Genomic DNA, 26,405 nt, shown 5'->3' with positions numbered 1-26,405 from the left:
GTGTAGTTTTAGCAGAGCGTCCCTAGTTTTATACTCCATTCGCTTTGAAATAAAGGCCAACATTCCATTTGCCTTCCATATTATCTGCTGAACTTGTATGTTAGCTTTTTGTGCAAGGAAAGGCAGGCATGGTAGATTCACTTATGGTGCAACTGGGCAGATGCACGAATAGGTGGGAATTAGAGGGATACAGATGCTTCGGAATTGTGACATTGGTTTAGACAGTGGATTTGGATTGGTGCAGGCTTGGAAGGCCAAAAGGCCTGTTCTTGGACTGTAGGTTTTCTTTGTTCTTTGTTCTTTTGATTCCCAAATCTCTCTATACTGGAGGTTTCTTCAGTCCTTCACCATTTATTCTGCCTGCCAAAGTGCATCATCTCATATTATATACCATCTACCAATCTTTTGTCCACCTACTTAATCTATATCCTTCTGCAGATTGTATGTCATCCTCAAAATTTGCCTTCCCATCTATTTTGGTGTCATCTGTAAATTTGGCTGTAGTACATTCAGTTTCCTCATCTGTGTCATTCAGTTATATTGTAAATAATTACGGCCCCAGCACTGATCCCTGTGGTGCTTCGCTGGTTACAATTTGCCATTCTGAAAACGCACCCCCCTCCCTGGATCCCAACTCTCTGCCCAATATTAGTTAGCCAGATGTCTATCCAAGCTAATATACTGCGTCCAACACCTTGGGCTCTTACGTTATCAAGTAACCAAATATGTGCTACTGTTGATGATTGATTTGATCTGCCAATTGCTATCCTCTAGGACAGTAGTTGTCCTGATCAGATCATTGTTCAGGCACGCTAACTCACAAATGTGCCAAAGACCCATTGATAAGTGTCCTGTGTACCTCAATTTAACCTGCAAAGGCAAAGTATCACTAACATTCAAAAAACAGAGCTGCAATCTGTTGAACATTACCATGCAATGTCTACACAAATGACTTTTCTTCCACTAAGAGGATTTCTGTCATTGGTCCAAAAAGACATTCCACTTAGTACAAATAAAGCAATCAAATAATTTTTTGCATGAATTTAAGTACCAGTATGATGCCAAGCATGCACATATCTATTCCAGTAACTGGCTGATTAAAACAAACAGTATGCTCCTTTGGTTATTCATTATGGGCATAATAAAGACCACATTCAACAGCCTGCTCTTGCAAAACCCAAAATAAAACATCTGCTGCTAGATGTGATTCTGCAATTGGGCAGCACTTTGAGTGTGCGAATGGCTGGACTAATGACCAAGTCAAATTCATAATGTGGCTCATTTGCATGCGCTGATTAACAAGCCTTCATACACAGGGCCCCGTTCACTCTAACAAAAGAAGTAATTCAAACCTTGCACCATTTCGAAATACCAGAGAGCCTGGGGCTCTGTCAGCTCTCTGTTGCTTTCTCTGGGGCAATGGTTCAGACAATCCGAGTTGTCTTGAAACCCAATCAGCATCCAATTCTACTGCTCTCTTGATTGTGATAGGTTGGAATTCAGCATTCGCATTTGTCCTGAAGAATATGAAAGAAAATGTTTCAGAAATGTGCCTCCCTTTTCAGCTGTATTTAACGTAACCCTAAAAGTTTCTTCATTGAATTGCGAACAACAAAAGTCACACAGAGAAAATATAGTGATTTTTATGGAGAATTTATTACTGAAACCAGAATAACGTTGCAGGGAACAATGTATGGCCATGAATTAAACTGGGAGTTATAGTGCTGGATTGAGTGCTCAATCTGGATCTAAGATTATCTCTTTGTTCATTTGAATATTCCTGAAAAAAGTGAAATCTTGCCAAAGCCTTTAATCAGCCACTCATCAGGACAAGTGTCAGGATGTCAAACTTTAAACATGATTTGGAGATGCCAGGTGTACAAAGTTAAAAATCACACAACACCAGGTTATAGTCCAACAGGTTTAATTGGAAGCACGAGCTTTCAGAGCGACGCTCTCCGCCTGATGAAGGAGCGGCATTCCGAAAACTAGTGCTTTCAATTAAACCTGTTGGAATATAGCCTGGTGTTGTGTGACTTTAAACTTTAAACTAATTTATATTAGAAGCAAAAACAGAAATTTCTGGAAAAGCTCAACATTTCTGGCAGCATCAGTGGAGAAAAAGCAGAGTTAACTTTTTCTGGTTCCATTATCCTTTCTCAGAACTGGGGAAGAGTTACTGCACTCGAAACATTAACTTAGATTTCTCTGCTTTGAGCTTTTCCAGCGACTTCTGCTTTTGTTTCTGATTTCCAACATCTGCAGTCCTTTTGTTTTTTAAGTACAACTCTTTATATTATTAGAGAAAGGGTGCAGAAAATTGGCTTTTTTCTATTTGTCTTGATCAATGCTGGATGGAAGCCTTGGCAGTGTGTCTCAGTTTTCAGTAATATTCAAGTTTATTACCATCAAGCACTCTCTAGGCGTTCATCATGAATCTTTTGGCCACTTACAAAATCTAAATCCATTTTTTATTCATTTACCTTGTTCTAAGTTGCTGAGTCTAACAGAACCCAATATTCTAAGTGATGAGTAGTAAACCAGTGAGCTTACAGTACTGAGGGCTGCCTTTCTAAGATCCATAGCAATCCAAAAGGAAACGCCAACAAATAAATACGAAACACAATAGAAATGAACTGCCTGGATTTCTGGGACACATTGGACAAATGTGAAACAAAGAATGAATTCACACATTTGCTAAAATTTGTGCAACTCTTAACATTTGAGCACCAAAGACATTTAATTTAAATGTAAATTGATCACCTGGTAGGTGGATGAATACCGACCATGTTACTACTAATACATCCTTGTCTCCGTTGTACAGAGGGGCTAAACTCTAACCTTCAACTTGACCAGCTCAGTCCTTGACTTTTTAATTGCTTCTCAGTTACAAGCTCTTGGCCTCTTTTCACTTTATGCCAAGTTCCAGACTACTTTTGATGCTCAGTTCTAACCTCAGCCTTCAATCCACTCCATCACAGATGTCTAAAAGCACCGCAGACACTGCAGTTTCTCATTCCCAAAGCTCCAAGCCCAGCAAGAGACAACTCTATTTCTGCAACAGTTTTGTGTCCAAATTATTCTCAACACTTCCTTTATAGAGCCCACGGAGCAAGCCTACTTCTGTTCCTATTTCTAATGGTCTACAGATCAGAAGAAAAGGATTTCAGTATTCAGGAACTCTAAACTGTTCAGGATCAGGTTGAAACTCGGAGCTTAATCCTTGGAAACAATATGAACAATATTTGTATTAACATTCATCCACTTTGGTGGGATGGTCCAGAACAATTAGGCATCATGTTAAAGTTAGAGCTATGATTCTTGGGAAAGATATCAAGAAACATTTTTTGACATGAGATAACCTGGAATTCTTCCACAAAAATCTGTTGGTTCAAGGTCAGTTGAAAATTTCAAACCTTGTCAGGCACGATTTGTGGTTCAGTGGTGGGCACTGCTTACCTCATTGCTCTGGGCACCCATGTTCGATTCTAACCTCACACAGTTATCTGTGTGGTGTTTGCACGTTCTCCTCATATCAGTCTGGGTTTCCGCCCACATTCCAGGGATGTGCAGACTGGTGGGCTAGCCATGGTAAATGGAGGAGTTTTGGGTTTGGGTGAAATGCTCTTCAGAGGGTCGGTACAGATTCGATAGGCCGAATGACCTGTATCTGCACTGTAAAAATTCTATGATTCTAAGACAGCCAGAAGTCTGGAACCAAGGCAGCTGGGCAAGACAAAGGTACAGAGCAGCTACGATCTATTTGAATGGACAGATATCCTATTCCTGTTCCTATCTCCATTGTATTTCTGTCAATTATTGGGTGCCAAGAAGACTCATCATTTTAACTTACCAGTCTGTTCAATATATTAATGTCCATTAACGCATCCAGGAGGCTGACAGGCAAGGTTTGTAAGAATTCCTAACTTCTCATGAGGCCACAATAATTCAATTTGCTTTTCAAAGTATTTGGAGACAATACATAAGACCTTTCAAAGCCTTGAGAAAGTAGGGAAGCAGGTACTCATCATGATTCACCCATCTTTTCTTGAAAGCATCATCAGGATCCTGTAACAGATGTTGGGCCAATTTGCATAATTGAACAACCTTCCCTGTCTTAAGTAAGAATGTTGGATGCTCAATTACAAACATGTCTTAAATCTGACTCAAATAGTCAATTAGATGCCCAATCTCCTGCCAGAGTTTCAATTGCCAGTTTTGACTGTTATCAGGCAAAGAGTGGGCATCTGGCAGATGAAGGTCTTCCACCTGAACTATGAGTTTCATTTGATCTTGGTGCAAAGGCATTGGTGTCTTTTAATAATTAGACTGCTTCTTAGCATCATCCTGGCTTAAATCAATTGACCAAAATAGCAAATAAGTCACTTTCTTTAACTTATGGACAAGATTTAACCTGAGGTAAAATCAGCTTGAGCAGGAATATTCAGATGTGCTGGCATTTCAGCTAGTGAACCATACTTTAGTGTTGACATTCCTTTACTCGTGGGAACACTAGAAGTTTAGCACATTTTTATGTATTTTTCCATTCTTTTATTTTAGACATGCAAAGGAAGCTAGCTGCCAGATCTTTTCCCATATTTAGCATTGTCAATCAGCTAGTCATAGCATCATGTTTTATAAATCAAACAGGGACCTGCGTTCATTGGTGATAGAGATGGTTTTATCGACCGACATGTCTTGTCATTTTCAACAAATCAAGACCATGAAAAATGCTTTACAGCAGCCTGAAGGGTGAGGCAATCTCCTTTTCTTGACTTTTTTTCGCTAAAAACAGGAATTATGCTTCACACAATACCCATCAACAATTCTCAATGCAACATGATGTGTGTCCTTGATTTCTCAGGGCCGACAAAGCTAAAGTCATGTCCTTAATGCTGCATGCAGCAGATATAAGTCATCCTGCAAAAACCTGGCAACAGCACTACCGCTGGACAATGACATTGATGGAAGAATTCTTTAGACAGGTAAAGGCATTTGGTGTGCTATGGGAAAACACATTGTACATACAAGACGAGCATTCTTTGCAAGCATTTTACTGTAGAAACACTATTTTCTAAAGCCAGTGCCCTATCATGCGAACATTGTGCATCACTTAATTAAGAATGTTTTTGTTCGTAGTATTATCTGCTTAGTCTTTCCTCATCACAGAAAAATTTTTATAATGAGGCCAAAACTTCCAAAACTGTTTCCATATATGCTTAGGCCAAGTCATTTTTTTGGGGACAGCCAACAAGACAGAAACTCACTTCTGCCACAAAATGGACGTTCTGAACTCCTTCAGGTTTTAGCCTTTCTCCTGGTCTGCACTCCAGCTTCCAAATCAGCTCCTTTACGTATGGAAACAGGGAACATGCAGGTCTGAGTTTCCTATAGTTATTCTCACAGTGTAATTAGCGGAGTGGAATAGTGGGCAGAGGGAGGGTAGAAAGAGAATTAGAAGGCACAACTGTTACCAGGACCAGAAAAACATGGAGAGTTTCAGTAGCCATTTCTGCAGCTGGATGCAGCTTTGTGACATTCGATCTTCACAGCCTTGACCTGTTTTCTTACTAATATTGAGATTATGAGACCACAATGAGAATTTGACCATTCTAATCCTACACACAGCTGGTTCCTCTGTCTCATTAGAAGATACTTAGTCTGTACTGAGATCCTTGATCCTCCATTTTGTTCTCTTAACTAATCATGACCCAAGTTCTTTACCATAAAGTGTGGTCCTAAATTTACTAAGCACTCCTGCCTTATAATTCTGTCCACACCTCAGTAAGCCATCCAATCAAGATGCAGCATGCAATTTAATTCAATGTCATGCTCCATCTTCCACGGACCTCAACCGTCAAAATATTGAAACATAAATTTGGAGTCATTAAAAATGAATGGGTTTTAAATGAGTCAAAATCTCACCAATGATCTACTTACTGCCATTCAGCTTAGATTTCAAGTTTGGTGCATTACCAAAATGAGCAATTGCACATTGTTCGACATTATACTCCATTTATCACATCTTTACCCACTCACTTAACTGATCAACCTATCTTTTTATAGCCTCCTTACCTCCTTGTCTCAATTTGCTTTGATAATGAGCTGTATTTTTCGGTAAATTTGACAACCCATACTTTCTCTCCCTTCATCTAAATCATTCACATAAATTGTAATCAGTTTAAGTCCCAGCATCAGTTTTGTACCATTCCACCTGTTGTACCTTGCTAATCTGAAAAAGACCCATTTATGCCTATTCTCTGCTTCCTGTTAGCCAGCCAAGCTGTTTATCCATGCAAATATAATATCCACTGCATCATGACCTTTTCCATAATAACCTTGAATGTTGCACTTTATCAAATGTCTCCTTGAAATCTAAGTACAATGCATCCACTAGTTCCTCATTTATCTACACCACATATTACCTCCTTGAAGAACTTCATGACAAAAATCAAACATGATTTCTCTTTCACAGAAGTATGTCAACTGTACCTGATTACTTTGAACTTATCTAAGTGTGCTAACCATTTAATAACAGCTTCTAACAGTTAAAAGACAATAGACAATAGGTGCAGGAGTAGGCCATTTTGCCCTTTGAGCCTGCACCACCATTCATTATGATCATGGCTGATCATCCTCAATCAGTATCCTGTTCCCGCCTTATCTCCATAACCCTTGATTCCACTATCCTTGAGAATTCTATCCAACTCTTTCTTAAACGAATTCAGTTTCCTTATGACAGATGTTGACATAACTGGCTTTGCTGTTTACTGCTTTCTGTCTCTCCTCCTCTTTGAATAAAGAAGTTACGTTTGCTATTTTCCAATTTAATGGTTCATTCCCAAATCAAGGAAATTTTGGAACATTAAAATCAATGAATTAACTACCTCACTACGCAATTCTATTAAGACTCCAAGCTGAAGTCCATCAGGATGAAAGCACTTGTCAACCCATAGCTCCAACACCTCTCCTGTGGCAGAATGAGAGACAATTCCTGGATGTTCAAAAATTGTTAGAAAAACAAGAAGCAGCACCATACCACATTCCCTTCCTGTATTAACTCCCTTAATCACCTGACTCCAGTACTGTATTGTAACCTATTTTTCTAATCACTGGTTCAGAAATGTGATTACATATCTCTGAAGCAGGTTGGACTTGAACCTGGGCACCTTGGTTCAGGAATAGGTACACTACCACAGCACCATAGGAGAGCCCGGTGCTCTATTGTAAATCACAGTCCCTTAATCACCTAACTCCAGCACTCTGTTGTAAATTGCAGTTATTTGCTCAGTCATACTAAATTGACTAGTTTCGTATGCTCCTAAAATAAATGCCTAGCTGACCAATTTAATGAGAAACCAACTCCAATTGCTTCTTAATTATGCCAGACTACTCTCTCACTGCCAGCCTTGTTAAAAGCCTGGCTTAAGGCTGGAAACACAGAACCAAAATTGTTGATTTCAGTTAAATTCCAACTACGTTAAAGGAGATGGTAGGAGGCAAAAATTAACATCTTTAGTTCATCTTAGACAATTATATTGTGTCCAATATGGCTATACACTTCAAATGAAGAATTTTGAACCATTCTTATTTGATGTTGCCTACATATTCTTTCCGTACAATAAAGGTTGTTGTAATCAAGTTGATTTTGTTGCTCTGATGCCAGGACTGGATGCACTATTTTCCTCTGCTCTGCCAAACACACATGCAAATCTACAATTGCTGTTATCTGTTCTTCATTAAAGAATGTAGAACTATAGTGTTTTCTTTAATTTTGATAACATGTCATTTTCTGTACAGGGTGATAGTGAGGCTGATTTAGGATTGCCATTTTCCCCACTCTGTGATCGAAAATCCACAATGGTGGCACAGTCTCAGATCGGTAAGTGTGTACAGTAATGATGTCTAGGCATCTGCATGTGTTATTTTTAAAATGCAGTTTTCACGTTAATAGGGCCTGATCTTAATTGGCAAGATTTCTTCTGTATAAGGATCATCTTGAAGGGTAAAGATCACCTTTTCCCCACTGCCTGACTTTCTTATCTCTGCCATCTCTTTTCCACTCGTACCTCCAACAAAAAGTGGCGGGAGCTCTTGGTTTTCTTTGAACCTAGATCTCAGACCATTAAATCAGCTGTCTCTATTGTTCCTTGTAATTTCCCAGTTTAGCGAGTCCAAAGCCCTTTAATGTTTAGCTCCTGCATTAACCAAGAGCTTGCATCTTACTCGACTTCATCCCCACTTTTTCCTCATGTGCTCTTTGACCCCAGCCACCCCTGGTTCCTTGAACCTATTTCCATTACTTTGCTGACACTCAACTTTCCTTCTTGACACCCAGGAGAGCAAATATTGTAAATGGTTCTCTCTCCCTAGATACTAAATGCCTCTTCTTTTAATCTGCATTCATCATACTCCTCATTCAATCAAACCTTAGTCTCTCTGTCCGTGCAAACTATCACCTCATCACCAACCTCCCTTTCCTTGTCAGAGTCCTCAGATTGCCACATCCCAAATGAGTGCCCATCTTTCCCAGCATTCCATGCTCAAGTCCTTGCTCTCAGGTTTCCAATCCAGACATAGTATCAAAAGGTCCTTGTCAAAGTCATGAATGGCATGCTATGTGATTGTGAAAAGGCAAACAATCCTTCCTCATTCTGTCAAGCAGCCTGCAAGTTTTTGATACAGTTAATCACAACATCCTCCTTTGCCACTCCATTGCCATCCAACAATTGCTCTGACCCAGTTTCATTCTTATCCATTCTAATCATAGCCAAAGAATAACTTGCAATGACAACTTTTTGGTAGGCAATTTTCTCATTGGCCAGTAAGAAATATTGAGCTCATTTGAGTAACAAAGCTTTCAGAGTCATTGACAGTGAATTCCCACTGGCAGGGAGAGTCTTGTAACAGATATTTAATTACACCAACTTTGGGGGATCATCCACATATAGTTTCAGTGAACATATGTCTCTCTGTGGTTCTCAGGTCTGAAAGTAGAATTATGAACACAGAATAAGAAGCTGCACAAAGAAAACAAATGTCTAAATTAATTTTCAGAATCAATTAATAACCATAAGCTTACATTGTACCCTGGATAGGGTTAAGGGAGATCTGTGTAATACACTGAACATCATGGGCTTAATCTTGTGCTCTCTTGGCAAAGTTGGAAGTGGTGGCTATTTAATCAGGTAGGGGTACTGCCACCTTCCCACTTCCCCCCAGAAACAATAGTTTGAGCAATACCACCATTGTGACCAACTCTTATGAAATAAAGGACACTCAGCTATCAGACCGGGAAGGTGGAGGTTGCTAGTGATCATAAAATTGAGGATGGGGGTGGTGGTGTTAAAACAGCCAAAATGTACCTCTTTTCTTGTAGACTAACAATGTTTTGATTTCTCTGTTGACCAAATCACAGATTTGTAGTCCCACTCAAGTCATTCACCCAAGGAATGACATTGTGTCTCACCAAAATGTATAGATTAGATTAGATTATTTACAGTGTGGAAACAGGCCCTTCAGCCCAACAAGTCCACACCGACCCGCCGAAGCGCAACCCACACATACCCCTTACCTAACACTACGGGCAATTTAGCATGGCCAATTCACCTGACCTGCACATCTTTGTGACTGTGGGAGGAAACCGGAGCACCCGGAGGAAACCCACGCAGACACTGGGAGAACGTGCAAACTCCACACAGTCAGTCGCCTGAGTTGGGAATTGAACCCGCGTCTCAGGCGCTGTGAGGCAGCAATGCTAACCACTGTGCCACCATGCCGACCACCATTGTTGGATTATTGAAAGAAGGTCTCACGGTGCAGTGAGGAATACCTGCAGCCTCACAGCACCAAGAATTGGGTTCAATTCCACCCTCGGGCAACTGCCCATGTGGAGTTTGCACATTGTCCCCGTGTCAGCATGAGTTTTCTCCAGATGCTCCGGTTTCCTCCCATTGTCCCAAGATGTGCAGGTTAGGTGGATTTGCCATGCTACGTTGCCCATAGTGTCCTGGTATATGCAGGTTAGATGGACTAGCCATGGTAAAAGGAGGAACTTGGGTCTGGGTGGGGTGGTCTTCAGATGATCGGTGCAGGTCTGATGGGCCGAATAGCCTCTATCAGCATTTCACTATAGGGATTCAATGATTCTATGACAGTCAGGATCCTGGATTCAAGGCAGCCAGACAAAGCAAAGATACAGATCAACTATGATCCAATTGAATGGTCGAACAGCCAATAGTCAGTAGCCTACTCCTGTTCGTATCTCCATGATTTATTTGTCAATCAGTGGGTGTGAAGAAGGCACTCCATTTTAGTTCACAAGGGCATACAACATGACCAGATCCAGTCCTTATACAGTTTTCACCGTTTGGATGTGCAGCCTCATGCTGCGCTGTCTGTCCTACTCTTGCTGCCGGCCTTAGGAGTCTTGAAAGGATTTGCACGTTGATAATTTTGGCTGGACTATGAATCCATCTCTGTGGCCCTCCAGCCCTGGGCTTAACCCTTCTGTCTCGAAAACAGTGATATCACTCACTGCACCGCAAGACCTTTTTTCCATCATCCAACAACTGTACGTTTCGGTGAAATCTTAATCAGTAATTAAAACATGTCTGTGTTTTCAAAGTTTCAATTTTATTTGTGTTAACAAGGTTTAATTTTCTACGTATTGAACTAAGTTTCAAACTGAATTTATACCTTTCATCTAGCTGTGTTCTGTTAGTCACTTGGAACCTTTTCTTCAAACAGGTTTTATTGATTTTATTGTGGAGCCGACCTTCTCTGTTCTGACAGATGTAGCAGAAAAAATAATAGCTCCTCTTATAGAGGAAGCTTCTCAATCCGAGACCTCTGATTATCGACAACAAAGGTTTGTTGTAGCATTTTTCTTAAAACAAGGTTTACACATTAGTCAACGTATCGTGCATTTAGAATAAATCTAGTCTGCAGAAATTTGCAAAATTTCCTAAAATTAAGTTACAGTTTTAGAATGTGAGCCAGCTTCTGTTTGATTTTTTTCGTTGCTGTTGATCTCTGTGCTGTCTGTTCCAGAATAATTTGTTAGCAGGATTTCAATCTGAAAATTGAATTGTTTGAGATTGCTTTTTATCCCGTACTTCTCCAAATTGAGCCTGTCAATCATCCCCAATGTTGTACTGACACTCGAAACTCTGACCACATTGTTTGACAAGTGGGACAGTTACTTTCTGCAGAAAATGTTCCCTAGAAGTAGCCAGAAGGGGGCATAGTGACACTGTACAAAACCTTGAGCACATTGCTATGATGGTAGATAACGACATTGAGTCTCCATTTGAGAGCTTTCAGTCATAGTTACTTTGTTGCTGAATGATAATTAGTCAAGATATGGGAAAGTATTCTAACCACATTACTCAGTCATGCTTTACAATGGCTAAGTCAAACAGTGTGTGGCTGAATGCACAGGAACATATTTTGCCTTCCCACTATCTCAAGCTATGGGAACACAGCATAGAAGGAACCTAAATAGAGAAAATAAATGAAAGTGCAAATGATAAAATAGAAATTCGAATTTTAAAAAGGAAATAAGTGTAGTTGTTGACAGTTTCAATATTTGCTGCTGATTTGCAGCAACAATATCATGTACTGACAAAAAGTCTTTCCAATGCATTCATGATAATAATTCGAGACTCTGCAATTACTCACCAGCACCTCATTGTGTTGTCCAAAAGTTTCACAGGTATTATTTTTGTACTCTGAATCCCATGGAAAATCTTTGGATTTAAATTACTGCATGTTCACTGAATGAAATTCATGACCTGTTTTAATATTATTGTAACTGCTGTCAACTATTGCTTTTGTACTATATCCAATTCCTTACTGGGTTTATTCCAGAAATATGAACAATATCATAGGGATGAATTAAATATTCTCCAGAACAGAAGGAAAAATTTGAACTTGAATTTCTGTAATGTCATTTTTATATCCTCGGTGCTTACAGAAGGGCTGCGGTGGTCAATTATTTAAACTGCATCGACTTCTGTTTTTTTTCAGCCAAAATGCTAACTGATTTACACACAAGTTCTCGTAAATCAGAAATGAGATATACAATTAATTAATCTCCTCTTTGCTGACATTAGATAGGAGATAAACATTGACCGGGATATTGAAAGAATTCTCGTAACCTCCTTCAAATAGTGCAGTAAGAATGGTTAGGAGAAGCTTTAACAATGTAGTGTTCTCTTTCCAACTAAGGTAGGATTTTATACACAGGTATCCACACAGACATACACACACTCACCAATCCCCTATCTTATGCTGGAAGAATGGGCCATGTATAATAAGGAGGTACAGTGACAGCTCTACCTCCACAACTGCTTTACCATTGACAACAGAAGCCTCAGACAACCCATCCGCCCTTGACGTCAGCATTGGACAATGCACACAAGAACCCTGTTTTGGGCTGTAGGAGGATGCTCCTGTTGGGCCATCCTTTAACAAATGCCGTTCTCACACTTGCTCCCCTGTGCTCCTCCCCACCCTAGACTTCTAACACCCTCACTGAGCTTGACAAAATGCCTGCTCCCTTTCTAATTTGGCTTCATGGCTTGCTCCTCAGGGTGGTGGAGGCAGCACTGGGAGTACAGAGCACCAGAGCATCTTCCTGGCCAGCAGTTCTCAAGAGCAGAACCTCCTCCAAATTGGGGGTTGAAGTCTCGTCCTGAGCTGATGAAACTGCATCTCTAAATCAACCAGGAAGAGACGGAGGGGCAGAGCTACCACCTCTGCATAAAGCCCAGCCCTAGACTGTGGCTCTCTAGTCCTGAATTGAGACTTGAAGGCAACATATTTTAGCTCAGAAAAGTAAGACTGATGACACAGAATGATCGAAGATGTAAATGTGGCACAGTTAGTCACCATTGTTATCATGTTTGCTTTCACTTCCTACTTCTTTATCCACCTGATTTTTCTGAATTTTCTGCAGGCACCATGCAGCCTCTTAAAGTTCCAAAATGCACCATGCTAAATATCTCTACCCTTCCAGGCAGTGTGTTCCAGTTCACAATGACTTGCTTTGCAGAAAAATATCGTCATCCTCAATTGTTTGCCAATGATTTAAAATCTGTGTCCTATAGACCCTCCTGCTAGTGGAAGCATTTAACAATATTTACTGTTTCGCAGCCATCCCCCCACTACAATTTAGATCAGTGTGTTTTATCCCAATGAGAGGCGATATTGGATCTAGTTTAGATTACTTACAGTGTGGAAACAGGCCCTTTGGCCCAACAAGTCCACACCGACCCACCAAAGCGCAACCCACCCAGACCCATTCCCCTACGTTTACACCTTCACCTAACACTACGGGCAATTTAGCATGGCCAATTCACCTAACCTGCACATTTTTGGACTGTGGGGGGAAACCGGAGCACCCGGAGGAATGTGACATGGGAATGTGCAAACTCCACACAGTCAGTCGTCTGAGGTAGGAATTGAACCTGGGTCTCTGGCATTGTGAGGCAGCAGTGCTAACCATTGTGCCACCCACAGTTCTGGGAAATGAAGCGGAATAGTTTAGTATTATAAGATTGAGCAATTACAAGGAAACAGGGATCATAGCCACTAGAAATGCAGCAGATGTCGTATTTGTAAAGTGCTTTGTAGACACTCCTAAGATGCACCGACAGCCTTCGGGACAGTCTAAAAACAAAAGGGATTCCACTGCATTCATTTGGTGTGTAATTGCAAATGCGGACCACTGCCCAATCACTTCACAATCTATTCTGTCAGCTGCAAGCCCCAATGCCAGCTGTATTTCAACCGCAATGGTAAATCAAGAGGAAGCTACTAGTTTGTCCACTCATAACTTAGCTCATGACTCAGACCCAGAATTAATTTCAATATGTAGAGCAGGGAGTGGTGCTGCCACATGAAATATTGAAAAATGCAGTCGTCAACCATGCTTCCACTGCTTGAGTTGTTCTGGAGGAGCACTGCATTACCCAGCTGAGTGGTTCGCAAGATGTACACTTCCAGCTCTTCACATTGCAAGGTCCAGCCCCTTGCCATAATCCATCAGATTACAAGAGAAGTACAGGAGCATGATGAAGTGGCAGAGGCAAAATTTATATCACAATCTATTACAGACTATGTTAACGAATTAGGTTGAGGGACTGATCCTTTTCACATCGAGAGATTAAATAGGCTAAACCTATATCACTTGCATTTCAGAAGAATGAGAAATGATATAATTTAAATCTGTAAAGTTCTGAAGAATCTTGGCAGAATAGATGCTGAGAATTCCCCTGAACAGGGAAGCTAAGGGCTGGATTTTTAAATACTGCTGAGATAAGTGGAAGTGCAGGCACCCCTGAAAACTGCACTTCCAAGGGTGCCACTTGATCTCAAAGTGCCTGGGGTACATCGCAATAGGGAAAGGGGTGGGAAACTGGGAACCTTCATGTCTCTGCTAAGTGGTAATTGAGTGAATGTCGAGCACATTGGTTCCACTCTTGTCTGCATCTGGCTCTGTACCAGCCACCTTCGTCATTGACAACTCGATGGTCTGTGATGATCCAGAAATGCCCTCCACATTTGTGACACCCAAGGCCAGGAATCTACATGGCATGCTGCTCCCCCAGTGTTTCCTGTTCCAATTTTGACTGAGACCCAATGGAGGTAAGAATGGTGGAAGGAACAGAGGAATGATGTGATGGTGCTGGAGTGGAGTCTCTCCACACGGAAAAGGGCATTGACAAGAGAGACTCCATACCCACACAACTCAGGAACATGTGGGAGAAACAAGGTGGTGATGGGAACTCCAGACATGGAACAGATGCCTCAGTAAAACCAACCCAGTAAGTAACAGCACTCAATAAGCCATAGTATGGATTGAGCAGGGTTTGCTCCACTCCCTCATCTGAGGAAAAAGCAGTTAAATGACCCTGCTGTTCATCATCTCTCATCACAGCATCACCAGCAACCTCACAATACCCAGAACTGTCTTCTTTTCGTTGTTGTAAAGGTGTAGAATTGTAAAGAAAGCTGTGCTAGTCTTCCACACTGCCACCAGTTTGAGGCAATTCCCAAGAATTCACTTTGCCTGTAGGGTGAAGAGAGAATTTGATCTGAATAGCTTGGTCACCTTCATCTGTTCCTGTCTGATAATGACATGCTGCACTCTTCAATGATGCCCCTTTCTCAATACACAACATTTGCAAAGGTGGCTGAGTTTTCATTGATGACAATGGATGCACGCTTTGCAAATGTTACAGAGAACATGTGTGCATGATGGTACATACAGAGGTAGACACCTGTCACCTGGGTGCCACTTACCATTCATCTTAGATCTTGAATCATTTATGAAAGCGAGCCCACATCCTTCTAGTCACTCTCTATTGTTCATAGTCACCTCTATCCAGACTCTCTTTGTTTCTCAGACAATGGATAATGGAAGCAATATTTACAGGAGGGGCATCAGAGAACCTTGGTGCCACCTTGAGATACTTGCCCACACTATTGCTGGCTCTTTAGAAGCCCTCCTGTAACATCTGCTCAGTGAATAGTAGTCCCAGTCATGGCTGCTACTTGCTTTTTCAAAAGGGTTCAATGTGCCACCTCCATCCTTAGAAATGAAGATTGAAAATCCAGTCCTAGAACATGATTCAGGTAGCACTGAGATGAGGAGAACTTCCTTCCTTTTTAAATGTTTGGGATTTCAACTTCTCTGCTCCAGATCGTCATGGATGGTCAGTCATTGAGTATATTTATGGCAGAGTTTTCTGGATTTTTGGGTACTAAGGGGTCTAAAGGATTTGGAGGGTGGAACTGAGATAGAAATTCACAATGATCTTTTTGAGTAGTGCAGAGATTCAAATTTTCTATCCTGGCTCCTGTGCTTATGTTCGTTGCAGAATTCTTTTCCTATTCTAAGGTTTGAAAATCTTTTATGATCTCTCTTTGAAGATGGTGCGAGCAGGAGGTAGGGGAAAGAGGAGGTTAAATGGAACTACCTGGTGGCCAACACTATCTCAACTCCGTATCCAGAACCATGATGCCAGTAGAATCTGCCTGGATGACACTAGTCTGAGGTTCTATTGCAGCATGTAGATGTTGGGCGGATGCTACTAATGGCAACCATCAGACACTGCAGTATTGTTACTTTCACAAGATGAGCTGATAGAGGTGGCCGCCTGTTCTATATTTCAAGCTCTATGTGAAGCCAAGTGCTAAGTCAGTGGCAGACCCCTCTGTACTACTTGATATTATGCAAACTGAGTGTGTGAGTTTGAAGCACATGAACGCTGATTCTGAATCATTATGGACAGAGCTAGTTAGTAGAAGGGTAATGAAGGCACAGTGATTTAAGCAATGATGAGGTTAGTGGTGGCATTAATGGGATATGGCATTTGAAGGTAAATTGATTGACCTAGAAAACTTCTATTGTCCTTTCTCTAACCCATTCTTCCAATCTGGTAGATTGTTTAGATCTATGCAGTGCACAGAGCAGGTCTGCAGATTGTAGTTCAGTTTTCCTTATGAATGATATATTACTATTTGGCATTAATCTCAATATCTCCCCCTCAGTTCATTATCAAAATGCTGAGGATTCAACTAATCAAGTAACTTGCTTGTTTTATTGAACTCCTTGTTTGTGTTTTTCATCTGATAAATTCTAGGATAAATACTGTAGAAATGTTATTGCATTAATGATGAATGCACGGAATACCCATTTGTGAGAGAATTATTTTTTATTCATTTGCCAGATGTGGGCATTGCTGGCAGGGCTTACATTTGTTACCTATGCCCTTGAGAAAGTGGTCGTGAGCTGCTTTCTTGTATCACTGGAGTCCTTTTGGTGTCGGTAAATCTACAATGCCATTAGAGAGTTCAGGATTTTGACAGAGCCAAGCTGAAGAAACGGTGATATATTTCCAAGTCAGATAGTGAGCAGCTTGGAAGGGAACATGCAGATGCTGTGTTCCCATACATCTGCTGCTCTTTTACTTCTGGATGGTAATGGTCATGAGTTTGAAAGTTGATGTCTAAGGAGACTTGGTAAATTTCTGCAGTGCAAATTTTAGGTGGTACCCATTGCTGCTACTCAGTGATGGAAACTGGATGTTTGTAGATGTGACAAGCAAGTAGGCTGTTAGTATTCCATTGCATTCCTGGCCTGCATGTTGTGTGTGATGGACAGATGTTGGAGAGTCAGGAGATGAGTAACTTGCTTCAGGATTCTCAGCCTTTGGCCCTGATCTTGTAGCCACAGGTTCCTGTCAATCCCAGGCCCCAGCAAGTTAATAGTTCGGGATTCAGTGACGGTAATGCCATTGAATGTCAAGGAGCAATGGTTAGATTGTCTCATGTTGTAGATAGTCATTGCCTGGCACTTGTGTGGTGCAAATGTTACTTGTCATTTGTCAGCTCAAGCATAGATTATGTTCAGGTCATGCTGTATTTAGACATGGACTGCTTCAGTATTGGAGGAGTCATGAATGGTGCTCAACATTATGTAATTATCAGCAAACATCCCCATTTCTGACCTTATGAAGAAGGGAAGATGTTGAACATCTTCAGGCAGAACAGAAAGAAAAGTCTTTCCTGGTCTATGACAGCAATTCGAACATTTTAACATCTATTCATTTTAGTTTACTTATTGAAAGATAGCACATTAATTTATTGATGGGATTATTCCAGTCCAATATTGCATTTCCCCAATACTGTGAATCAGTTAGTGTGTAAACTGCTGATTCAAACTATATTCTGCTCCATTAGTTTTACAGGTTGCTGGAAAGCACCAGATATGCATCAAGTATGATCAGCCAAGTAATAGTTTCACAGATGTATTAGTTTGTTTTCTGATTTTACCTCTGTACAATATGTAATGGATATATAATAATATGCTTTCTCCCCTGTCTTATTGTTTCTTACTAAACCCCTAAAAATGAAAAGACACAATGAAATAATAGCCATTGGATCATTGAGCTTTTTAATTTTCTGTTGCACTCAGTTTATGATATAGCACCATCTAGTGGTCCTCTTATGTAGTTTCCCAATTTATCTTGTGTGTTTTATGAAAAGTTCACCAACGCTTTCAATCAGTTTTGACATTGCCACATTTCAGACTGAAAGAACAGCACTCAAAATTACAGATTTAACTTACACATTGTGATTTATGGAGGCTTCTTCTTACTCCTGTTAGCTGTGCTAACTGATCTTGCCTCCAGATCAAGTAACCTCGCATGTGGTGCAAAATGTTCCTTTCAGTTTTTCATCCAAATAATCAATAGTATCTAGTACTCAAACCCGCTTATGCAATCAACTATCATGGCATCCCTCCTTTATCAAACACTTACATGATTTTTCTACTTGGTTTATGTGGCAGACTCCATCCCTTCCAAAACACTGCAATAAATTTTGCGGGCCAACAAATCATTTTCGTAACTCATTGTGTAACTGAACTTTTTAAATTAGAAATGTACAGTAAGTTCAGTCAACAATGTCAAATTATTTCCAGTCTTTTGTACAGTATTCCACTTCTTTTCCTCAACACATTTGCCTTTAAGGGCAGTGTTTTGTATACACCCTTTTTGTTTTAAACATAATCACAACAGACAAAGATTCACATTTTCGCACATGCTTTGTGTCAGTGCATGCTGCTTTTTATATATTATGTGTTGTTTTAAAACAAAATTATTGTTCCAAACTGATTTTTCATTTCAGGTTCTTCATCTGGCTTTTGTGTTCTCGTGTGCGATGGACTTCCTGCTGTCTCTGAACTCTGCTCCTTGCATCAGTAATAGGACATGTCATTGTGTTCCCCTCGATCCAATGATTTTCCTTCTGGATAGTGATTTGACTTGGCTTTGACTTTTGGATGTCAGCTTCACCTCAGCTCCTTCATCTCTGCTGCAATGTGTTAACCATTATGGCACTTTTCTTTTGACTCATGAAATATTCTGTCATCCACTGTAGCTAATGGAACATACATAGTAACAGTGTCCCTTCTTGGTGATGACCATGAATGGTTTGTGATAAGATAATGTATCCATCTTATACAGAATCATCTGTCTTTGAAATATGTCATCACTTAACAACATATTAGAATGTCTAGTGCCCCCCCCCCCCCCCCCCCGTATTCTACATAAAATTTAGAAGTATTCATTTTCTCAGGATCATGATCTCAAAACTCCTAGTCAATATTGGTGTCAGTCAGCTCTGGCAACTTTGTGTGTACCTGTTTCCAAATAATAACTTGGCTAGTTTTTTTGACATTGACTGCATGGTGTTGCAGTCTACATACCGTTCTATCTAACACACCTCCTTCCACTTGTTGCCTCAGTTTGAACACTCCTCATCCATTTTGTTTTTGTCATTCCATTTCCTCATTTGCTTTTCACCATTCAGGGATTACCCTGTGATGGTGAATGCCCATGACTTGCACTTGTTGCCTGCAAAGATCTGTGAATTGAATTGTAGCACATGATCTAAATAGCGAGTAACTGGTAGACTATACCTTGCAAGTATTTCAATCAGTGCAAACACCATTTTCTCTGTAGTTGTAGATTTCATTACCATTTACTTATAATAACACCTCAGTATTTAAACACTGTAAACAGAACTCTCTTGACGCGTGTCAGCCTTAAAAGTCAACCATTGGTTCCTCCCATTATCCAGCCAATTATGGTGTGTCAAGTAATGGTTCTGGTAGTTTGGACCTGCTCACAAGTTGACATTTTATTTCAACAAACAGCTCCACATCTTTCTCAATTCCTGACTATTATACTTTGGTCGTTGAGTTTTGTTTGGTACTAATCACTCCCAGGAAACTCTCATGAGTTAGAGTTACCAGTCTAAGCCTAAGCTTTTGTGGCACTTTGAGTGCACTGCCTTTCTAGAATATGCCTCCCACTTATAAGCAGTTCATCTCATTAAGTGATGTGTGCCTTGAACGGACAATTCTCCCAATTTCCAAATTGAATTTTTTGACTGATGTCATTCAGTTCTGGATCTTTCACTCTTTTTCATTCTGTCCAGTTGTCATTGCTCTTCGTATAACAAATCATCTAACCATTTCTGATTCCATCTCTAATGAGGATCTGTGTGTTTGATCCACTGCCACTTTCCCAGTATTTTATGGTTTACAAGTCCCTGTTTTTGCTTCTACCTTACCATTGCTGGATTGATTCCATGACTTGTGAGTTTATGCTGCAGGAATATTAACTTTGTCACAGACAATAAGCACTTGTCTGCATTGACTGTGAGTTCTGCTGACCACAATCTAACTCAACTTAGTCTCTCATCATGTTCCTCTCTGTAGGTTCCATGAATACAGGTGTCACTGAGATATTGCTCATTCCTGGGATCCCCGTATCACTTTATGGATTTTGTGTTTGTAAATCTCTGGTACTCTTTGGATACCAAATAATAGTGTTCTTTCAGTGAAATCCATAATGAGTGACAAAGGCTATCACCTTCCTGAAATCAGATGAAACTCCAAGTGGTGGTGCGCCTATTTTAAGTTTAGTCTGGAAAATACTTTGTTTCTTAACAATTCTTGAAAGATTTCATCCACAGTGTGAATTTGGTAACATTCTCTCACTACAGCTTTGTTCATCCCTCATATATGAACTGTCACTATTTGATTTTAACATGACTGCAATAGGGCTAACCCATGGTGTTGCTCTTTCATCTGGTGATCTGTGATGTTATAGTCAGTGAGTTCCCTGATCTTTGCCTCAATTTTCCCTCTCAGACCAACACATGTTCTGTGTATAAGCTGAGCTAAAGGATTTCTGTTATTGTGTTTAGTTAATCTCATTTGGCAGTAGTGCGACTTCCCAATTCCTGGAAAAATTGGTCCAAATGCTCTGCATAGAATAGCACAAAACGTATTTTTAACTTAACTTCTAATTTCCCTGAGGCTTAGGCAGCTTCTCTGCTTCAAGGATGTTTATTATTCTCCTCAAACACAATGAATTCTGCCTCTACAATTCGATGCCCAACTCTCATATCTGCAAAAAAGCATTCTAGAGTTCGAGGTGGGGTTGACCTGATCGAAGCTGGGAATTGTCTTTTCCTCTACTCTGTTAACTCAACTGTGCTTTTTTTTTATTTAGCAGGCTCAAGTTTTCATCATCTCTGCAACATAGCAACAATTTCCCATTGGCTCATAGCATTTTCTGATTATTCCTATCATTTCCTCATAGTGTTCTTTCTAAATGTCAATTCCAGTGGGTTCTGTTTGCTGATGTATTCTTGTTCTGCAAATTATTGTACAGATACGAAAAAAAAGCTACAACAGAAAAATAAGTAGAAACTGTATAAGAAGCCTTCTTTTTTAACCAAGCATGTTATCAGGAAGTAAAATTCCAAGGAAGTAAGACAGAAATGGGAATGATGAGAAACAGCTGCAAGCAAAGGAAGAAGTCTTCTGTAATTGAATATTTTTCATTACTGAAACTAATTGTAAATGGGACTCACTTTTAAAATGAGTTTATATACCACTAGCATTAGTCATCCTTGTTAAATAATTAACTAATGTTTAAAAGGTTTCTGTGTCATTCAGTGATATGCCACAATTTATATCTCAGTAATTAGTTGAATGATTTTTGTGTTATTAAAGTCTTACCAATATTGGAGTGGGAGCCACTACGGATTCAACCAAAAGACACAGTGTAAGGAGTGTACCATCAGATGGAGGTTGTTCCACAGAGTATTCCATTTCTACTGTCGACCTAAAATGTTTTAAGTTGAACTGGATGGACATCATTCAGCAAAACAAAGAAAAATGGAAAGAACTGGCAATTCAAGGTGTGTGGGGTTGATTTTGATTTTTTAATCTAATTATTCTAAACATACAAACACAAACATTCTAGAGTATCAGATTGCTGATACTTAGCATATCATGCTATTTAGATTCATATGAACATCCAGTGTCCAAGATATCCCTTAATAATCTGTGAAGGTGTCAGTGTTACCTTTAACTGTGTTGAAAGATATTTGCTCTATTTGACTTACATTCATTACCTGAGGGACTGACACAGTGAAGACAGTGGAGAGGTAGGTCATGCAGAGTGTATTTCTTGTTCATCTTATTTTATTACACAAGACCATTTCATCGCCATAAATTCCATGGTAAGATGCCAAATATGATCCCAACTGCAGAGACCACAGAGCAAATGTACAGACATTTTGATCTGCAGAGTGCAGTGACTGAAAAGCGAGCTAGCTACTAAATCATTGGAAAACATTGAAAATTTTAATATACAAGTCGACTTAAATATAGAACAGCAACAGGAAATCTGTAGTTACTTTTGTTGAAGAAGCTATAAAGTGACAACAGATTGTCACCATTGGATTGTTTACTGATTTGTTGATCATTAAAAAGAAATCACATGGATTTATTGGAGATGTTCTGTAAAGGACCCTTCACTTTTCAATGCTACCAAGTAATATCCAGTTGAGATACAGTACAGGTTACCTATCTTGCTGTGTTTTGCTATTCTATCTGTGAACCAAACTCAGGCACACATCATTGTAGCAATGTGGAAATGATCAATTCTCCATTCAAACAATTCTATAAACTCTCAGTAGGATTCAGTGAACAATTAGAGTCTGTACTCTACTCTCCCACAGAGACTTTTAAATAGCAGCTCTTATCAACGGTCAAATATTGTTCTGCTAACTTTAAATAAGTTTTACCTTTTTATGCTATTGGAGTATACTTGATTTTTAAATTGCTACAAGAGCATGTATTAAAGTTAGAAAATGGTACTCATTAAAAAGAAATCACAAGGACTTAGTGGAGATGGGTCTAACAGCAAAGGAGAAATGAGCTCATTGTTTTAGATATAGTGCATCTCGAGTGCACTGCTGTTTTTATTGTGCGATGCTTTATTAAATCCTGAAATTTCGGTTGAATTTACTTTCCTTGACACAATTTGTATGATTCAACTAGTGTAATGTTGATGCCTCTAGGCTTTTGCTTAGATTTCCTGGAATAATCATGTACTTTGGTAATGTGATGATGTAAGTGAGGCTAATATTTAACTGAATGACGTTAGGGTCCCAGACAATTAATGACTAAAATTTACCAATAAGGAGGCTTGAAATTGAACTTTTGAGCTGCAATGAAGAGTGCACTGGCCTGACCAGCTACAGGAGGCTATGGGCTACTTTGAGAACTGGACAACAAGTAATGGATAGCAAAAGGTTATCCTTTTGCAGTACTGAACTGATTATACCTGATGGCCTGGAAGCTGATCAATTTCAACAATTTCCCAGGCTCATCTTGTGAATATTTCAATCTATAGTAGAAGCTATCTTAGTCAATTATTGATTGGATTCGTAAAATATTCCCAACTCAGTGAAATATTTAAGGGAAAAGGTTAACTAGTCAGTTTGAGGGTTAGTCTCAGAGAATAACAAGACGTTCTTCCATTTTCTACCTTTAATACATGCTCTTGTAGCAACTTAAAACTCAAATACAATCCAATAGCATGAAGATAATAAAACCTATTTAAAGTCAGCAGTACAATATTCAACAGTTGATCGATATATTACTGTGTCTTGCTATTACACCTATGAACCAAACTCAGACACACATGGTTGCAACAATTACTATTTACATGTCTCGTGGGAGAGTTAGGTAGAGTACAGATTCTATTCTTCACAGAATGCTACTGAGAGTTCTTATGATTGCTTGATTGAGAATTGATAATTCCCACATTGTTGCAATCGGGTGCTTCTGAGTTTGGTCCAGAGGTTTACTAGCAAGACACAGTAAAGCAATGTATGTAACCTGTACTATAGCTCAACTGGATAATACTCGGTAGCATTGAAAAATGAAGATTCCTCTTTATAGCATCTAACTGGTACTTTATTTGACAAGTGCATATTCTGTGCTAACACTTGTTGTAGGGGTGGGGCAAGTGGAGGGAGTGTATCTAAGGGCATGAGATTATGTCAGATTATGGGATGGCGGGCACTGTTAAATTGACAAAAAATGGGAAGCCATCTCAATCCGCTGATATGAGGACTTATGGAGGCGAACAAAAAGTGAGTACCAAACTATTCAAACTATTTTAATTATGTTCATGAGGTTGAATTTGTGTGTGTGTAGGGGGGAGAGGGGTAGTCAGTGTTTTGGTGGTCTGAAAAAAGCCATTCAGTTGTATGTGGTAACCCTTCTGGTTATAAATAAAAAGCAGCCAGGATCCAGGAATTCTTGTGGTGTAGTGGTTGTGTCCCTGCCTTTGAGGTAGCAAGCCTGGGCTCAAGTCCCACTTGTTCCAGAGGTGTGTAATAACATCTCCAAAGCATGTGATTAGAAAATATAGGAAGAAAAAAGGCTGAGCTCTTTCATAGAGAGGGAGAACATGGTATCCACCCATCTCCTTGAGCTTTCAGAGAGAGGTGTAGACCGCTGGGGGAGGAACGCCTTTTCTCACCTTCCAACTCCCTTTCCATTTAATCCACCCTCTCTCTCCCTCCCTTTCCTTACTTTCATTGGGCATTGCCTGAAGAATCTAATTAGAAACCCGGGTCAGTGGTGTTGGAAAAGACATTCCGGGGTGTGAGAATACATCTCTGTATAGAAAATGCATTCTAAATTGGCCAGGTGAATTTGCCAAGCTAAATTGCCCGTAGTGTTAGGTAAGGGGTAAATGTAGGGATATGGGTGGGTCGCTTCGGCGGGTCGGTGTGGACTTGTTGGGCTGAAGGGCCTGTTTCCACACTGTAAGTAATCTAATCTAATCTAATCTAAACAGTTTCTAAAGCTCGAAACGTCGAATTCTCTATTCCTGAGATGCTGCCTGGCCTGCTGTGCTTTGACCAGCAACACATTTGCAGCTGTGATCTCCAGCATCTGCAGACCTCATTTTTTACTCTAAAGTCTCTTTGTCTAACGAGTATTATTGTAGGCTATAGTTTAAGACAAACAGCAATTACCACCCTTCCCTTTTGGACTATTTCCCTTTCCAGAAGCCAATCTCTGCTGAGGAAGAGCCCAGCTTTTCTTTTTTAAAGTTGAGAAAGAGAGAGAGAGAGGATTAAATTAAAATGGATTTCGAATGGGAAAAAATGTACTCCACACCCCAATGTGCCCACCTCTCACTGAAGACATCAAAAGCGTGTGCACCCACTCTAAGGACACCAAAGAGCTGAGTTCTTTTTTCTTTTTTTTCTCATTTTCTATACAGAGATGTATTCCCACACCCTGGAATGTCTTTTTCAACACCAACTGACCCCGGTTTCTAATTGATGTCAACAGGCAATGCCCAATGAAAGTAAGGAAAGGGAGGGAGAGACGGGGTGGATTAAATGGAAAGGGAGTTGGAGGGTAAGATAAGTCATTCCTCTCCCAGCGGTCTACAGTTCTCTCTGAAAGCTCGAGGGAATGGCTGGACACCATGTTCTCCCTCTCTAAGGAAAAGCCCAGCCTTTTTTCTTACTATATTTTCTAATCATACGTTTTGGGGATGTTATTACATACTTTTGGAGCAAGTGGGACTTGAGCCCAGGCCTGCTAGCTCAAAGGCAGGGACACAACCACCGCACCACAAGAATTCCTGGATCCCGGCTGCTTTTAATTTATAACCAGAAGGGTTACCACATACAACTGAATGACTTTTTTCAGAGCACGAAATCACTGATTACCCCTTCCAATGCTAATTCACCAATGTTTACAATTAACCAAATAATAGGAAATGCCCAGTTAAAGGAAGAGTCAAGTCATTGTTTTCTAAATGACCTGCTCAGGAATGTTATGGCATACTTTTGGAGATGTTGGGACTTGAGCCTAGGCCTCCTGACTCAGAGGTTGTGACACTACCATGGTGCTACAAGAACCAGGACCTCAGCTCTTTCATAGAATTACAGAGCCCCAGTGTGGAAGAAGGCCATTTGGCCAATCAAGTCTTTGACACCTATCTGAAGAGCATCCCACCCAGACCCAACCCCCTCACCCTATCCATGTAACCTTGCATTTTCAATGGCTAATCCACCTAATATGCACATTCCTGGACACTATAGGGCAATTTAGCATGGTCAATTCACCTAACCTGCACATCTTTGGACTATGGGAGGAAACCCACAGACACGGGGAGAAAGTGCAAACTCCACATAATCACCCAAGGCTGGCATCGAACCCGAGTCCTGACACTATGAGGCAGCAGTGCTAACCGTTGAGATACTTTTTTTTCCCTTTTTAGAAAATTTTTCCATCACCTAATCATCTCTAGTATTTTCACATCTATATATCACCTCCAGTAACTGACCTGTGTTATAGAGTCCTATTAGTAAATACAAAGACCAAAGAACATCACCTCCTCTCAACAAGTGTGAAGATTTTCTTTCTGACCCTTAAAGGACCCACACTTATAATGTCAACACCCATAATGTCCTATTTGGCACTATGGTCTGCT

The 26,405-nt window shown here is 40.2% G+C and overlaps 1 protein-coding gene across 3 annotated transcripts in view; it reads left to right on the top strand.

Moving 5' to 3' along the window:
* pde1a (phosphodiesterase 1A, calmodulin-dependent) overlaps positions 1-26,405 on the top strand; it is a 239,350-nt gene that overhangs the window by 210,524 nt on the left and 2,421 nt on the right. For 2 of the 3 annotated variants that reach the window (XM_060827979.1, XM_060827980.1), the window contains exons 9-13: positions 4,651-4,752; positions 4,865-4,985; positions 7,801-7,882; positions 10,750-10,870; positions 21,602-21,789. In XM_060827979.1, coding sequence (XP_060683962.1) covers positions 4,651-4,752; positions 4,865-4,985; positions 7,801-7,882; positions 10,750-10,870; positions 21,602-21,789 — 614 coding nt within the window. Of the gene's footprint in view, positions 1-4,650; positions 4,753-4,864; positions 4,986-7,800; positions 7,883-10,749; positions 10,871-21,601; positions 21,790-25,181; positions 25,261-26,405 lie in introns of those variants that run through there. The other variant, XM_060827981.1, reaches the window with a different exon arrangement.

Source organism: Hemiscyllium ocellatum, chromosome 7 (assembly GCF_020745735.1).
Source record: "Hemiscyllium ocellatum isolate sHemOce1 chromosome 7, sHemOce1.pat.X.cur, whole genome shotgun sequence".
Lineage (NCBI taxonomy): Eukaryota > Metazoa > Chordata > Chondrichthyes > Orectolobiformes > Hemiscylliidae > Hemiscyllium > Hemiscyllium ocellatum.
Note: the sequence above shows the minus strand (reverse complement) of the source record. Positions and strands in the feature narration are given on the sequence as shown.